Consider the following 16,203-nt stretch of genomic DNA (forward strand, 5'->3'; position numbering starts at 1 on the left):
TCTTAACAACGAAACATACCATAATAAAACTATTTAAAACCCTGATTTACAGAATTTCTATATAAACACACCACACTCACCAGATAGGTGATACACCAGTAGAAGTCTGTGGTTGTACTCGGCAGCTCCCAGTGCCTATCAGTAGAAGACTGTGGTTGTACTGGTCGGCTCCCAGTGTCCAGCAGTAAAAGACTGTGGTTGTAATGACTAGCTCCCAATATTCAGACTATTGTAGTTTTATGATCAAGTATAAAATAAGTATAACTAAATGTTTGCAATTCTTAGATTATATATTAGAATGAACAAAAAGAAACAAGAAAAGACAGGAGAGTGTTGTTAATATTAATGGTGAAAACTGAGTGTATTATGGGGCAAAGGGTAGGTGTCACATATATGAAAAAAATTAAATAGTCACATGATCTGGTCTTCTTGACTTAATACTGACGCAAGAAAACAAACAAACAAAGTTTAACAATACTGATCTTATGTACATGTATAAATACCACCAGCCTCGTCATCTCCTACTAGTAATCACAGTCTCAGATATACAATATAGATATAGATATCTATATCTATATAGACATAGATATATACACTATAAAACACGCTATTTCTAACACTTAACAGTACAAACCCATCTTCCAAGTTCAGCGATCACTACACTAGCTGTCCTACGCTAGGCTAGCTTTCAAACGCTATGCTAGTTTTCAAATGCGAGCCTAACTTTCACTCATCATTTCGGTCCTCGATCAGGAGAAGGGGGTGTGGCCTCAATTGGGGGGTTCAACATCAGTTGAATGTAGGGGCACAGAGAAAGGGAGGGATCAAAGGGAGGGATCAAGGGGAGGGGCAGGGCTTAGGCTTGCTCCATGGGGGGGGTGTTGTAACAGCCTGAGGGCACAGATTGGAGGATGACCTCCAGGTTGGTGATGTCGTACAGGATTTTGTCGATGTCCACGTTCAGACCCCCCAGGAGGCGCCGCTGCGCGGCCTCCAGGTCCTCCATGTTGTGGAGGCGGGGCTTGAGGTCCTGGTCCACTCTCTTCTGGGCGTCGGCCAGGGAGCCTTCCAGCTCAGCTATACGCTGTTCGTCAAGGCTGCCGGACTGGCCTGTCAGACGATGATGGACAACACGTCAGTTGAAAACACGGCAGTTGTCAACACGTCAGTAAACAACTGTCAGTAGACAACTGTCAGTAAACAAAACGTCCGTAAACAACACATCTGTAAACAACTGTCAGTTAACAACTGTCAGTAAACAACACATCTGTTCACAACTCGTCAGTAAACACTACAGTGTGGCTCTAATAGATCTGAGGAAGAAGCACACTGATAGGGCATCAGATCTGCTGGACTCACCGATCATGTTGAGCAAGTCGCTGACCTTCTGCAGAGTTGTCGCCACGGCATCCCTCGTATCCATGGCATTGTCATGGGCAGCCTCAGCATCCGAGACAGCCTGGAGACATCACATGACATCAGATTACATCACGGGACATCAGGTGACACATAACGGGTCAACGTTTCAATACACGGTTGTTATGGACATGAATCTGAACAGAGAGCCAAGGCAGGTGTACAGCTAAGCAGCCCCAAATGTGGATGTATTACACCCTAATGAATCTTGAATATACACCGGTACCACCGCCCCCATCTCATGGAGGTTCCAGTTTCCTAGGTCTGACCTCGGTCAGCGTTCCTCCAGCCATCCCCGGCCCACACCCACCTGCTCGGCGTCCATCTGCAGCGTCTGCGAGCTGGCCAGCTCCCCCTTCACCTTTCCCTGCATGGCTCCGGCCTGCTGCGCCATAGCTTCCAGGTCCTTCCTCAGTTTGGTTGCATTTGGCACCAGGCCGCTGCTGGGCCCCAGGGAACCCACGCCGCTCTGGAGAACACAGAACCACAACCGGGGTCAGGAACAGAGGTACCCCAAGGTTATTTTGAGGTATATTACATGGATATTTTGTGTATATGCATATTTGTTTCTTGATTTCATGCTTTTATATTTTATTGTCTTGATTTCTTATACTCTTACAGTATTTATTTAAACTTGAACACACATTTTCATTATTTTCCCCTTTTTCCCTCATTCCCCCAGGATTCGTACCCACTTTCGATGGGTTACAGCGTTGCTCAAATCAACTCTATTCATATGGCCTCCAGGCTCCACATTACGAGACCCCTCAAAACCCCAAACCATAAACCCTCTACAGTGCAAGAAGAAAACCTCCCCAAAATTCAAGGGAAGACAGAAGAAACACGAACACAACAAACCCATAAATGATCATCAACCCTGACCTCGTTGTTTTGAACGACTGATCCTTCAGGTTAATAACAGGTTACAAATAGTAAAGATAACTGGACCATCTGATTAGCCTGTTACAAGGCCTACAGTGCGGTGTGCTGGTGTTGAGGTCAAACCAGAGCTCCGTTACCTCCAGGTCGGCCACCTCCGTCTGCAGCTCTTCGATGGTGGCCAGGGCGTTGCTGTAGTCCTGGGAGACGTCCCCCAGGAGGTTCAGGGTCTGGCCGTTCTTCAAGACCGCCCGCTGAATGATGCCGTTGATGGCAGGGAGTTTGGCAATGGCTGCGTGGGCCAGCGTCTTGCTTTCGTCGATGCGCTGGTCAAACCCTGCAGAAGAGGAGGAGGAGGAGGAGGAAGAGGAAGACACGTTGTTGCTGGCAGTTTTTCAGGAGGGCCAAAGGGCCCAGATTTCTCTGGTCTTTTGTTTTCGCCTGGCGCTGTCACTACTGGCGGGCTAGCGGGCCAAAACTGGGGCCTGGACACTAGCGCCACTGTCTAGGGGGACAATAGAGAGCCCTGAAGAGAAGAGACAGGCTGCTCTCTCTACGGGGGAGCTGAACAGGAATGAGCAATTACCCACCCATCCAGTCAGCAATCTGTCCATCCACCATCCATTGCTCCATCCATCCATCCATCAATTCACTCATGCCTCAATCCTTTCATCCATTCACTCATGCTTTAATCCATCCATCCATTCACTCATCCATCCATTCTAATGCCAGGGTCAGAGTAAGGTGGAGGCTGACAAGGAAGTCTGGCTGGCGCTGTGGTACCTCGCAGTGAAGCCAGGGTGTCGTCCACTCCATTCAAGTTGCTCTTGATTCCACTCAGCGCCTCTTCGGTTTCGGCCTTGGCAGCGTTGGCCCTGACCAGCAGACCGTCGTACACCTGGGGTGGGATGAGAACCCATTCAATCTCTCATGTTACATGTTCTTCTAGTTCTACTAGTTCATGTATGTAGCTAGACAAATCCCCACGACGCCTATCTAGTTCATGCGTGTAGCTAGCTATATCCCCAAGACGCCTATCTAGTTCATGTGTGTAGATAGCTATGTCCCCAAGACGCCTATCTAGTTCATGTGTGTAGATAGCTATGTCCCCAAGACGCCTATCTAGTTCATGTGTGTAGCTAGCTATATCCCCAAGACGCCTATTTAGTTCATGTGTGTAGCTAGCTAAATCCCTAAGACGTGTACCTAGTTCATGTGTGTAGCTGGCTAAAACCCCTTAAACGCCTATGCAGTTTACATGTGTAGCTATCTAATTTACAAGGACGTCTATGTAGTTGTATTTTACGTGTTTGGCGGGCTAACTCTCCAACAAGTCTATGTTTTTTAGCTAGACAACGTACCTTCTGAGCAGCGTTGCCTCGTTCCAGGAGGCCCTGCGCCAGAACCTTGTCCTGGTCCACATCCTTCTGGAGCGTGTGGAAGGCCGAGAAGTTGGGCAAGACCTGATCCTTCAGGGAGTCCAGTCTCGACACCAGATCATCTACCTGTCGTACCAGAACACAGTCAGAAACACCACTAGAAATACAGAATAAATAGCTTAGCTTTTTATCTTGCCTTTCAAACATTTCTAACCATTGTACTTGTAATGGTTTGTTTCTAACGAATATGTCTTTATCAAGTTGTTATTAGTTGCCAACCAGTTTCAGCAGGCATAAATGCATTTCTCAAGAGCTCCCTGCCCAATGCATCCTTGGCTATGAGGCTTTAGCTATTGGTAACATTGAGTAGGTTACAGGCGTCTACGTTTAGGCCTACGTGTTATACTCACGTTGAACTTTATTGACATGGGGACATAGGGTTATAGGGTCACTAGGGAATTACTTTAGAGGTGGTTAAGACACTTGTGTACAGTTAAGTGAAATTACGGTATGAGGTTACCCATTTGAGATGTGTATACAAGTGTATATTTTGACAGGGTAAAGTTACGGTATCAGGTAAAATCAATGTTTTTAATTCGTATCAGCTCTCGATTCTTTGTATAATGTCAGTTGTTGTTGTCAGCCAAGCATCACGTCTACTGATCACGTCAACCATCACATAGAGCCGACAGGCGGCTTGTTGCCATAGCTACCTGGATAGGAGCGCCAATGGCCGGCTCCATACCGGTGATCTGCTTCAACATGTCCCCAGCCAGTTGGCTCTCCACCCCAGCCTGGCTGCTCAGGCGAGTAGCCTGGTTCTCCATGGTCTTAACCTGGCCGGAGGTCTTGTCATACCTTGAGAAGGAGAAACACAGTGTGAGAGGAGAGGAGAGAAGAGGAGAGGAGCGGAGAAAAGAGGAGAGGAGAGGAGAAAAGAGGAGAGGAGAGGAGAGGAGAGGGGTGGAAAGGAGAGGAGATGAGATGAAGAGAGGAGACAAGGGGGAGAGGAGAGAGGGGACAATGGGGAGAAGAGAGGAAAAAGGAGGAGAGCAGAAAAGAGGAATGGACAGGAGAGCAGAGAAGAAGAGAGGAGCGGAAAGGAGAGAAGAGCAGGTGGTGGAGGAAGGACTCACATGGTGTTCAGGTTTCCCAGCAGCTCCTTGACCTGGTTCTCCCTGGACATGAGGCCCCTCATGAGACCCAGGCTCTTCCCAGAGTCAGCGAGGGCGTCCCCGGCACTCTGCTCCACCTCCTCCGCCTTCACCAGGTGTCTGGGAGGAGAAACAGCGTCACACTTTGACCCCACCCAGGACATGATTCAAACAGTCAAAGGATCGGAAGTTGACCTCTGTCAACTGCTAGCCTCAAGGGACTGCAGTCCCTGAGGTACCTGCAGAACCTTCAACTGCTAGCCTCAAGGGACTGCAGCGCCTGAGGTACCTGCAGAACCTTCAACTGCTAGCCTCAAGGGACTGCAGCACCTGAGGTACCTGCAGAACCTTCAACTGCTAGCCTCAAGGGACTGCAGCGCCTGAGGTACCTGCAGAACCTTCAGCCGCTGGCTTTGACAGAACACGGCCCCTGAGTTTAGGGTTGACCCTTTTTGGGCAGAGTTATGTTTTCAACACAGAGAGCACAATCAAACCTGTGATGTTACAATACTTTTTCTAGACTACGTTACAAACACAATCTCTATTTTATCCATCAACACAAGTTATATATCATCGCAAGCTTATAAAGCTCATACAGAAATTTCCATTCAAGTCCACAGACCCACAGTGTTAACCATGGGCCTGTTCCCCAGCTTTGTTCAGTGGGTGGCTGGGGTTCGGCTGTGTGTGCATGGACCAGGGCGGGTTGGTGTACGTATTGCATCATGATGGTGTATTGCACCCACCTCTCAGCCAGCTCTGTGGCCTTGGTGATCAGGGTGGAGAAGAGGTTGTTGCTCACGGCCTGGGCCTCGTCACCCTGAGGAAGATCCTGGCACAGAGACACATGGAGGAATATTAATACACACACACACACACACACACACACACACACACACACACACACCATAAACGTGGATCCCACTAACCAGACCACCATGGATGAATATCATGCAAAGCTATATTTATCTCGAGGGACCAAGGAGTGGATTTAATTTGAGAGGGTTGGTCGCTGTAAGAAGAATAAGGGTCTCCTATCCAATAGGGGGCACAACTGCTGTTTGAATTAATTCGATTCAACTAAAGTGATCGACATTATTCATGGTCGGTACATTATGCAAGGCCACATAGACATTTCTAACGCAATGACCCGCCTTGGGCCATTTCAATTTTAAAGTTGCTTCTTCACAACTGCATATTTAATCAGAGAGGATCAGATTGCCTTATATGCTGAACAACTGGTCAGCATCTCAAAGAATCATCACAATGTTAGCGCCACTACTGACACCAGGCATGGCCTCAGTCTCTGAGTGTCGTGGGCGGGCTCCTACCGCTGCCTGGATCTTGGCCTTGGCGTCTCTCAGCGTGATCGTCATCTGGTCGATGAGCGTCTGCACGGCCGCGCTGCGCGTGTCGTAGGCCGCCTGCTCCTGGCGGAGCCGGGCGGCGGCTTGCGTCAGACTCTGGACGTCCTGGCTCTCATCCAGCTGCTGGTCGCTAATCCTGGTCACACGCAACTGGAGATACCGCTCCGACCCTGTTGGGGGGGGGGGGGACTTCATCAGATCAAGCATGACACTATCGAGATCAAGCATGACATCATCGAGCTCGCGTTCTCCAGTTCTAAGTGGTTCCGTTACTGAAGTGGCTAATAAGGCGAAGCGGTTTCTCTTGTGGCCAGAGAGGTGTCCCTGAGCGACAACTTACCCTAACCTCTCCCGCCGAGCCGGCTGATGACACCGCTGTCGGTGTTGTATGAATGTTTACATGAATGTGTGTATGAATGGCTGAATGTGTGTATGAATGGATTAATGCTTGTATGAATGGATTAATGCTTGTATGAACGGATGAATATGTGTATGAATAGATGAATGTGTGTATGAACGGATGAATGCAAGGCACAAGTGAAAGAGTTCTCTGAGGGACCACAGGTTAGTAATGTGCTTAATAAAGGAAGACCATTCAAATTGGTTTGCAGCTAGCAAGGAAACAGAACACAAATGCAGACAAACAGCAACAACAACTTTACCATAAGACACAGAGGTAATCTCGACAAAATCACATCTGAGATGAAATTACACAACGGGAGAACCATTCGTCAAGCAAATTCTACTCAACGATGGACAGGTTGTTATTGTGGTGGCCTATATTCAGGCTGACAGAACATGAAGATGTCCTACAAGGAGGGCTCTCTCTCTGGAACACTGGCCTCATTCTCCGCTCAGGCTTCGAACTCTTCCCTTGCGGACACCTCCTTGAGCCTCCACAATAAACCAGAACCCACTCCACTAGAGTCAGTTCACATCATCTTCACAGCAAAGGACCTCTGGCCAACGCAACACAGAACCTCATACTGTTCATATAAACCTTTCCTGCAGAATGAACAGAACACAGTCCTGGGTTCTATCCCCAATCTCTACCTGCAGGCGCCGCTGCCCTGAGCAAGATGTCCAACTAACCCCTACCTGCTCCTCAATGACATGCATCAGTGTTCACTGTATAGCTTTAGGTTAGCCTCCATATTCCACCAAATTAATCAATAGTCCCAGTTTAACCCTGACCTTTGAGTATGGCCGCGGTATTTGAGAGATCTGTCACCAGCGCGCTGGCGGCTTTAAGGGCGGTGTCCAGCTGGTGGTTGCCGTTGGAGCCGGTACCTCCGCCCATGTTGGAGAACAGCTTCTCGAGCTCCCTGAGTTTAGCGGCGTAGCCCTCCACCTGCAGAGCATAGTCAGGAACATGTAGAACATCAGAGAGCCGCAGGAGATCGAGGATTTAGCACTGACGATGAGATAGTGCTTTATGACTCCCAGATGTGGGCGGGGCTAATGGTTTGTGGGCGGTACCTGGGTGATGATTGGCTGGAAGCATGACGGACAGGTGGAGCGGTGACACCTGCGTCCCTGGTAGCCGTCCCTGCAGGTACACTGGCCCTCCGCGCTGCACAGGCTGAACAACGAGCCAATCGGGTCACATTTGCAGGCTGCAGGGAAGAGCGACAGTGAGCCAATAGAAACACGCTTCCTCATCCTCACCACCATTACAACCACACAATCACCATCACCACCACTACAACAATAACCATCGTCACCATCATCCTCACCACCATTACAACCACACAATCACCATCACCACCACTACAACAATAACCATCGTCACCATCATCCTCACCACCATTACAACCACACAATCACCATCACCACCACTACAACAATAACCATCATCACCTTTATCCTCACCACTATTACAACCACACAATCACCATCACCACCACTACAACCATCATCATCATCACCATCACCACTACAACCATCATCATCATCCCCATCACCACTACAACCATCATCATCATCATCACCACCACCACTACAACCATTATCATCATCACCACCACCACTACAACCATTATCATCATCACCACCACCACTACAACCATCATCATTATCCCAACCACCAATACAACCATCATCACCATCACTACCATTACACCCATCACCATTATCATCATCATCACCATCACCATTACCACCATCATCACCATCACCATTACCACCAACACTGCAAATGTCACCATCTACCACCATCACTATCACAATCACCATCAACATTAAAATATCAACACATGATCTTCATCACCACCACCACCACCACCCGCCTCACCGTTACCACTGCGATCATTCCTACCACCCCACACCATCCCATTGACTTCGCCGCCCCCAGCCCCACGGCTCTGGTTCCTCACCGTCACACGTGTCCGTCAGGTGGCTGTGGTAGGAGCCGTCGGGGCAGGCCTTGGGCTGCCCGTCCCGGCTGTCGTTCACACACTTCAGACACTCCCCGCTGAACGGGTCGCAGTTGGTGCCTTCCAGGGCGTCGCCGCGGCCGGGGCAGGAGCAGGCCTTGCAGGGCCTCTGCGGCCCCCTCTCCCCGAGGGGGTCACCGTACAGACCGTCCCCGCACAGCTGGCAGCGGAAACCTGGTGGGGGGGGGGGGGGGGGGGGGGGGGGGGGCGTCAGCATCCCTCTATACAACCCGATCGATACCTGGGTCTACACTACAGGAGCTGGTGCTGGTGTGTGTAACGGGGGCGTCTTGTTAAGAGGCTCATCCACCCTGTGCCTTTGTCCTTACTGTGGATTTGGTTGTGCAGTGTTCCCCTCACACACAGACAATGCAATGCAAAACGAAACTGACCAGGCATACATGTGAACTTAAACACGTATATTATGTATTTCTCTCTATCCGTCTATCCATCTCTCTCTCTCTATCAGAGGGCCGTCAGGGGGTTGACCTACCGGTGACCCCAGGGGGGCAGAGGTCACACTGGACCTCCAGCGAGCCGGGCTTCAGAGAGCAGCCCACGCCCCGGGCACACGGGCACCTCACGCAGGACAGCGGCTGGTTCGGGTCGCTATAGTAACCGCCAGGACAGACCTGGGACCTCTGCGTCTCGTCGGCAGAGAAGCAGTCGCCTAGGCAACAGGAAGAGGAGGAGGAGGAGGAGGAGGAGGAGGAGGAGGAGGAAGAGGAGGAACCATTTCAACAGCGAGGTCAGTAAGGATGAATTACTTTTGAAAATGAACCTGGTCCCGTCCTACAGGTGGGTGTGTCATCGTGAGCGCGCTCTCACCTGTGTCGGGGTCACAGCTTCCCGCCTTGCAGTCACATGGTTCGCAGGCGCCGAAGGATCCGTCGGCGGGGGACGTGCGTTTGAAGCCGGCCCCGCAGTGGCCGCAGTGCGGGCCCTGGTACCCCGGCTCACACACGCAGCTCTGCACCCAGGGGGCGGGCCCGCCGGCGCCGCGGCGCGCTGACATCAGGCTGACGTTGTCAAGGTAACCGCGCCCTGAGGACAGTACGGTTGGTCGGGTCAGTAGGTTGCTTTTTTATTATTTTGACTATGGAGTTCCTTTTGAGTTTTTATCTTGTCTTGTTCGGAATGATTAGTAACAGAAAAGAAAAAATGTATAAAATAAGGTTTAATTAAATTAATTAATTCAACAAATAAAGAAAATGAAAATAAAGTGTTTGTAACGTATATGAGGCTCATATGAGGCTATAGAACGTCCTAATGCGCTGCGTGTCCATGTGTTGGACGCAGAGGCGTAGGATCAAACCACAAGACCCGGCGGCCCGTACTGACCGTCCTCTCCGAACGTGGCCCGGATCCTGATCGCCGTGAGGTTGTGTAGGAGGGCCTGGAACTGCAGCTGGGAGAGCTTGGGCCTCCACTTGCTGCCTGAACGCTCATCCAGCCTGAAAAGGGACATGGGAAGGACCACCAAGCAGGAGTTTAGGCGCTGGTCAAGGTGTTGGATATTTTAAACCGGTTCCGTTGAGTGCATCAGAGACTCAGGGGAGACCCTCGAGAGACACCAGGGGGCGCTAAAGGTCCTTGTACAGGAGATCCCGCATGGTTTCTCATTACAAAAGACTAACCCTAACCCTAATGACAACTCCCAGCTGTCAATCCCGGAGCGTCTCTGAGTGAAGTAATGACAGATGTCCACTAGGGGGCAACTTTGCGCAGGGAAATACTTGAGAAACGCCGTTGGCTTGAAAGGGTAATGTCTCTCGAGGTCAGCTGCTAATGAGGGTTAATCCGTCTTTTAAACTACTCTCAGAGGACATTTTCCTTCTCTTGTTACCTCCCACAAATATAGAAATAACTCTTTCCTTAAGCCATAACAAATCTTTCACCCGTTGAGTAATGCATGCGGTAAGGGAGAGGGAAAATAAAACAGACATTTCTCAACTTGTCAACAATCTGTCTTTCCCCAACGTTCCTTTGGGTTTCTATGTCTCTATGACGAATGGAATGAGGCTTTTGCGTGCAGGCTAAATATTGACAAATGGTTCTCTTGACAGCTGAGTCCTACGAGTCCCTCCCAATGGAAAACAAAAGTATCTTCTCATTCGGTTGCAGGGCTGCCATCACAGCAGCGCTGAACAAGATGGGGCTGGCCCCCGTGTTTGTCTGCAGACGGACGCACGGAACGAACACGATGATCCAAGACAAATTGTTCCCTGTCCAGACAGCTGGGATAGGCGCTGTGCTCTCAAAGGAAACCTCTTGCTGTGTTTGGACAAGCTACCGGGAGAGGGTTTCACGATGACGGGAGTTTAGACGTAACTGCAGTGGAAAATACTGGCTATCAGGTTACTAGAGGAGGGGGGCCGACCTGTCCAACTCAATGCCCCAAAAAGTGGAGTAAAACAAAATAATAAAATTGCACATTAAAAAAGTGTTGTGGCTCCATTGCGGTCTTATGGTTCTAAGGTTCCCCGGAGCTTCTATGGATCTAGGTCCTAAGGGGGTTCTTAGGGTCTAGCCTGGGTCTAGGGAGGTTCGGCCCACCTGAAGCTGAAGGGGATCTTCTGTCCGCAGGGGATGATGGACCTCAGCTCCCCCAGCGCTGCTCCCACCCGGAGCCCGGCCCCCTCCAGAACCACGTCGTTGGTGGAGGGGTGGCGCACGCCGCGGTCCAGACGCAGGGAGAAGCTCAGGTTCTGGCCGTAGCTCAGCACCTGGTTGCCGAGGTAACGAGCTGGACGGTGCACACAGAACAGAGCAGGTGAGGAGAGGAGGGGAGGAGAGGAGGAGAGGAGAGGAGGAGAGTCGAGAGGCAAGTAGAGGAGAGAGGAAAAGAGGAGGGTAGGATTGGAGAGAAAAGGGGAGAGGAAAGGGGAGCAGAGGAGGGAGGAGGGAGAGGAGTGAGGCGTGTCCTACCAGGGGCGTTGAGGTAGGTGGGCAGGCTGTTCTGAGAGATGACCTCCAGGTCCTCGTGGATCGGCACCCAGCGGAACTGGACCTGTGACGTCAGCACCCCGCGACCCGTGCTCAGCTGCCAGCCCTCCGGCCCTGCAGACCAACCAGCATGTTCATTTTAACGAGCATCACAACATTAGCAACACAACCTTAGCATCACAACATTATTATCTTTGGACTTTTATTGTGGAGTAAGGGGGCTTTTATTGTGGAGTAAGGGGGCTTTTATTGTGGAGTTAGAGGAATATTTTACCATCAGTGAATTTGGATTCGATGGGGTGGGCAGCGTATCCATGGGCGACGCCACAGCCTGAGGCGTGGCCATGGCAGAAACAGGAAGTGGACCGATCCACAGGCTGGTCTCTGAGGACAGCTCTGTTCACACAAACGACACAGTACTTTGAGTACTACCACAGTACTACCGTGGTACCGCTTACATAGGGCCGACATACTGGCTGTACCAGTTTAGTGTTAACTCAAGCAGGAGATTTAAGGAGCCGGTAGAGAGCAGCGGGAGGAGAGGAGACGATGAGCAGGAGGGGACCAGGAGAGAGAGCGACAGAGAGGGAGAGGTGGAGCAGGGGATGAAGAGGAGGAGGAGGAGGAAACATAAGCCGAGCGGACATTAGAGGAGCGGCTATAAGAGGAGCAGGATATGAGGAGCGGGAGGAGAGGAGGGGATGAATAATTAGAGCAGGAGAGAGAAGGAGCAGCAGAGAGAAAGTGAGAGGAGCAGGGGAGAGGAGCAAAAAAGAGAAGTAGAGAGAAGGAGCAGAAAGGAAGGATCAGGGTATGAGGAGGTGTAATCCTACCCAGTGCAGCCGTTGGGTCCGAGTGGAGCTCCGTTGGTGCAGCGGTCACATTTGTCTCCCGTTACCCCTTCTTTACAGCTGCAGCGCCCCCTGCTGTCACACGTGGAGGCCACAGACCCTGCAGGACCAGAGGTCAAAGGTTAGAACCTTATCCTAACCATCCATAATGTTGTTGAGTTGCTATCACAGCTATCTTCCTGGGAGAAGACATTGTGGCCACTGGGAGCGGCCCAGTACAACCCCAGGCTTCTACTGGTGGGTGCTGAGCAACATTAGCTAACACAACTCAGTGGCGACCAGCGGAGTGTATCTACATAGTAACCGCCACGCGTTTAAAATGACTAGCGCTGCATGACTTCGGTAGGATCACCTGGGACAGGTGTGGTCTCACCTGAGGGGCTGCACCGGCAGGGGCTGCAGTTTTGCCCGGGTACCCAGCGGAAGAAGCCGGCTTCACAGTGCTCGCAGCGCCGCCCGGTGGTGTTGCCGCGGCAATCCAAGCAGCGCATCCCCTCCGCGTCCAGCACGCAGTAGCGCGACTTCCGGTTACATTCGCATCGTTGACCGGCTGGGGCGGGAGAAACCAGGTTAAAGCACACACAAAAGCAGTTGTCCGTTTCATGGAGTTATGAAAAAGATATATTTCTATTGGAGTCGTGAATGACTAACCATTTTGCCCAAATAATGGAGTGTTTTGGAACTTCGAAATGCTACATGTTACCGTTTGTGAGCGCCAACTCGACATGGTAACCGTCCGATTACAATAACCACTTTATAACATGTCAATCAATGTTAAGGTCTCCTAACAATCTGGTGTAGACCGGCTTTGTTTTTGGCACAGTCCTGGAAAATATCTTCACCTTGTTTGGCGGCACTCCCGGATTTTTCCTTGGCACTTTTTTTTTTTTTCTTTTAATATACCTGTATATTGTGTCTTCAATTTTGAATAAGAACCTCTTGGCCTCACTTGTAATTCCGTTGTGGTGAAATCTTCAGCTTAATATCATTAATCTCCATCTGTCAGATCTGACGTTTCTCTTACAGAACATGTCCCCCCCCGGGCACTGTACAGGCCTAACCCACCCACCCCCCCCCCTGCCTCTCGTTAACGGCGAGGTTCTAACCCGACGGTGCGGACTGGGTTGACCGGGAGTGGCCGGGTCGGGCGAGCTACAGCGCGCCGGGTGGAAGAGAGGCTGGGTGGGGGATTTAAGTGGTGTTTACGTGCTCGGTGGGAGCGGAGCCTCACCGCACAGGGAGTCCAGGGGGCTTGTTCAGGGGGATTTCACTAATGCCTCACAAATCAACGGTACGCCGAAGCGTTAAGTCCCTGTGGTTGGGTTCTCACGGTGGGCCAGGGAACATCACATCTACAGGTGACGCTGTTAGAAGTTAGCACACTCTCCTCATCATAACAGCGAACTATTATGGTCTGGCATCTTTCATTCAGCAAACGCCAACAGCTGGTATTTACCGGGTTAGATCCCTAAATGTCCACAGTCTACCTAGAGGTATCCTTGAGCAAGATGCCCCCTGACCCCTGACCCCTACCTGCTCGTTACAGTGGTATCTAATTCGATGTAGGCGGCTGTGGTTAACAGCGTCTGATCAATTACACTTGAGGACGTAAACACTGATAACATGCAGGATTTTCTCATTTTGATTTGATCGTTTGAATGTTGTTTCAATTTCAGTTTAACCGCCCCTCACATAAAATATCACACAAAACCTCTCAACCTACTATGTAAAACCGTATACTATGTAGTATGATATATAGTTTATGGCAGGGGTCAGCAACCTTTTCAACATGCTGTGCAAGTTTGACATTTTCTCGTTAATGAGTGTGCCATAAGCAACAATATATTAAAAATTAAGCTGAATTATGACACAGCGACCAAAAACATTTCAAGAAGACCTGGAATTGTACTATTTTCATATAGTCCACAATCATGCATCAACATTTTAAATGTTTTTTTGGTTGTTATATTTGCAACATGAGCTTACAAATTATAATTACACATGTCCCATCTTAAAACAACATTTTCAGAAACTCATTCAAAAACATATTTGCACTGTGAGAAGTAGAAAAAACGAGAATATATGAGAATGTTGGAACCATCCACATCAATATCTTTAAGACATGTACAGCTTTGCATACAGGCCACTTGCAACAATATTTAAAATATTTTCTTCTCTATTACTCACAACATAGGTTTAAAAACTATTAATTGATCCCATTTCAGAACACTGCTTTCTGTAACTAATTTAAACATATTTGCACTGGGAGGAAATGCCCAAAACAGAATAAAGTGCGAAAAAAATCGGTAGTAATGATTATGTTGCCGCATTGTGCTGTGAAATTTTTTAACAATAATAATAAAATAAAAATATAAAATATTTTACATATTATATAAAACGACATTGTTTATGGTTGTACATATAGGGAAATTCCCCAAAGAGGAAAAGTAACTTGTTAAGATAATGATCTGTCTATGAACACATAACGTTCTGTAATTAGCAATCAGTCATTTCAATGTGTCCATACGTTAACTTCCAGAACCAGTGATACTCACAGTGGTGCTGTGTAAACGTCCCGTGGACGACCACAACAAAAGCTAGAATCCCGCAGAAGTGGACCCAGGTCATGATGGAATAGCTTCAATCCCAGGTTCTTGTGATAGGTAGTGTTAGATCCTGTGAGCTCTGGTGTATCCCGGGAGTGTCACAACTCTTATCCCGGCATGTGTCCCGGAGCGCTGCTTTTATCAGCCCCGCTGCAAGCTGCCACACGCAACACTTACTCACTGGTGATTCAAACATGCATAAACACTTACGCACACACGTTACACACACACACACACACACACACACACACACACACACACACACACACACACACACACACACACACACACATCCACATTCAACCAGCCCTGAACCATTAACAATGAAATAGATATCATTTAACATATCATTTAATAAAAGCCTTAATATGTACATATTCTGTAAGATATATATAGTTTTCAAAATAATGAAGCAAGAAGGAATTAAAAGAGAGGAAACATCCTGTCATTTTTTTATATATATTTTAGGCACACACTATGTACACAATAATCGACGCACTTGTTTGCACACACACGCTGTTTTTTCAAACACATACACACAATTATAAAACGTATAATCACAGACACACACTCACACACCTACAATCTTATACACACACACACCCAATCATACCCACGCACGCATGTGCAAACAGGCACACACAATCACACTTATACACAACCAAACACACAATCACACGTGTGACTCACATATGATTCAGTCGCACCCACACACACACATACACAAACAGGAAACGGCGTGTTGCGTGGCGGCTGGCAGGACGGTCCACAGAGTTGCGTTGTTCTGGGACGTCCAGACTTTTCCATCCTCATTTCCATAAGGTCCGCACAACGCCAGCCTCTCAGCGGCCCGCTCCGACTCCAACACAACAGACGTCTTTGTTGCCGGGGTCCCCGAATCAGGTCTGCCCTGCTTGATGATTCGGGTGGCGGTTCTACCCCCTCACCCTCCCATCCTCTCTCCCTCCCTCTTTCCTGCGCTCTCAGGTCTGGTCTGGTGAACTTTGGGTGACCATGGTTGACCTGAAGGCCCTGGCTCGGTGGCGGCCTTCTGGTCCGGTCTGGTTTGGTCCACAATGGACGACCAGAGCGACTGGCCTCCAAAGACATGATTGGACTCAACAAATGTGAAGTGATGGAAGTGAAACGGCATTTTCATCCAGACTTCAG

General features: G+C 49.4%; 1 protein-coding gene across 1 annotated transcript; it reads right to left on the reverse strand.

The window, feature by feature from the left end:
- Positions 1 to 373: 373 nt before the first annotated feature.
- On the reverse strand, positions 374 to 15,121 carry lamc2 (laminin, gamma 2). Its single transcript, XM_079750414.1, has 22 exons — positions 14,983 to 15,121; positions 12,801 to 12,977; positions 12,410 to 12,527; positions 11,851 to 11,972; positions 11,559 to 11,690; positions 11,187 to 11,376; positions 9,972 to 10,084; positions 9,459 to 9,674; positions 9,124 to 9,300; positions 8,571 to 8,804; positions 7,675 to 7,811; positions 7,390 to 7,546; positions 6,160 to 6,365; positions 5,575 to 5,660; positions 4,811 to 4,948; positions 4,388 to 4,532; positions 3,657 to 3,800; positions 3,079 to 3,193; positions 2,436 to 2,632; positions 1,727 to 1,885; positions 1,360 to 1,459; positions 374 to 1,110 (listed from the first exon to the last, which is right to left on the reverse strand). Exons 1-22 carry the CDS (start codon positions 15,053 to 15,055, stop codon positions 857 to 859), a joined length of 3,390 nt encoding a protein of 1,129 aa, XP_079606540.1. The 5' UTR covers positions 15,056 to 15,121; the 3' UTR covers positions 374 to 856.
- Positions 15,122 to 16,203: the final 1,082 nt, after the last annotated feature.

Source organism: Pollachius pollachius (genome assembly GCF_949987615.1).
Source record: "Pollachius pollachius genome assembly, chromosome: 14".
NCBI lineage: Eukaryota > Metazoa > Chordata > Actinopteri > Gadiformes > Gadidae > Pollachius > Pollachius pollachius.

Excerpts from the sequence above, each read along its gene's own strand:
- lamc2 (XM_079750414.1), bottom strand. The coding sequence starts at position 15,055 with ATGACCTGGGTCCACTTCTGCGGGATTCTAGCTTTTGTTGTGGTCGTC. Across the intron at positions 9,301-9,458 it reads AAGCTGTGACCCCGACACAG|GCGACTGCTTCTCTGCCGAC; the intron begins GTGAGAGCGCGC and ends CCTGTTGCCTAG. Across the intron at positions 1,886-2,435 it reads CGGAGGTGGCCGACCTGGAG|AGCGGCGTGGGTTCCCTGGG; the intron begins GTAACGGAGCTC and ends TGTGTTCTCCAG.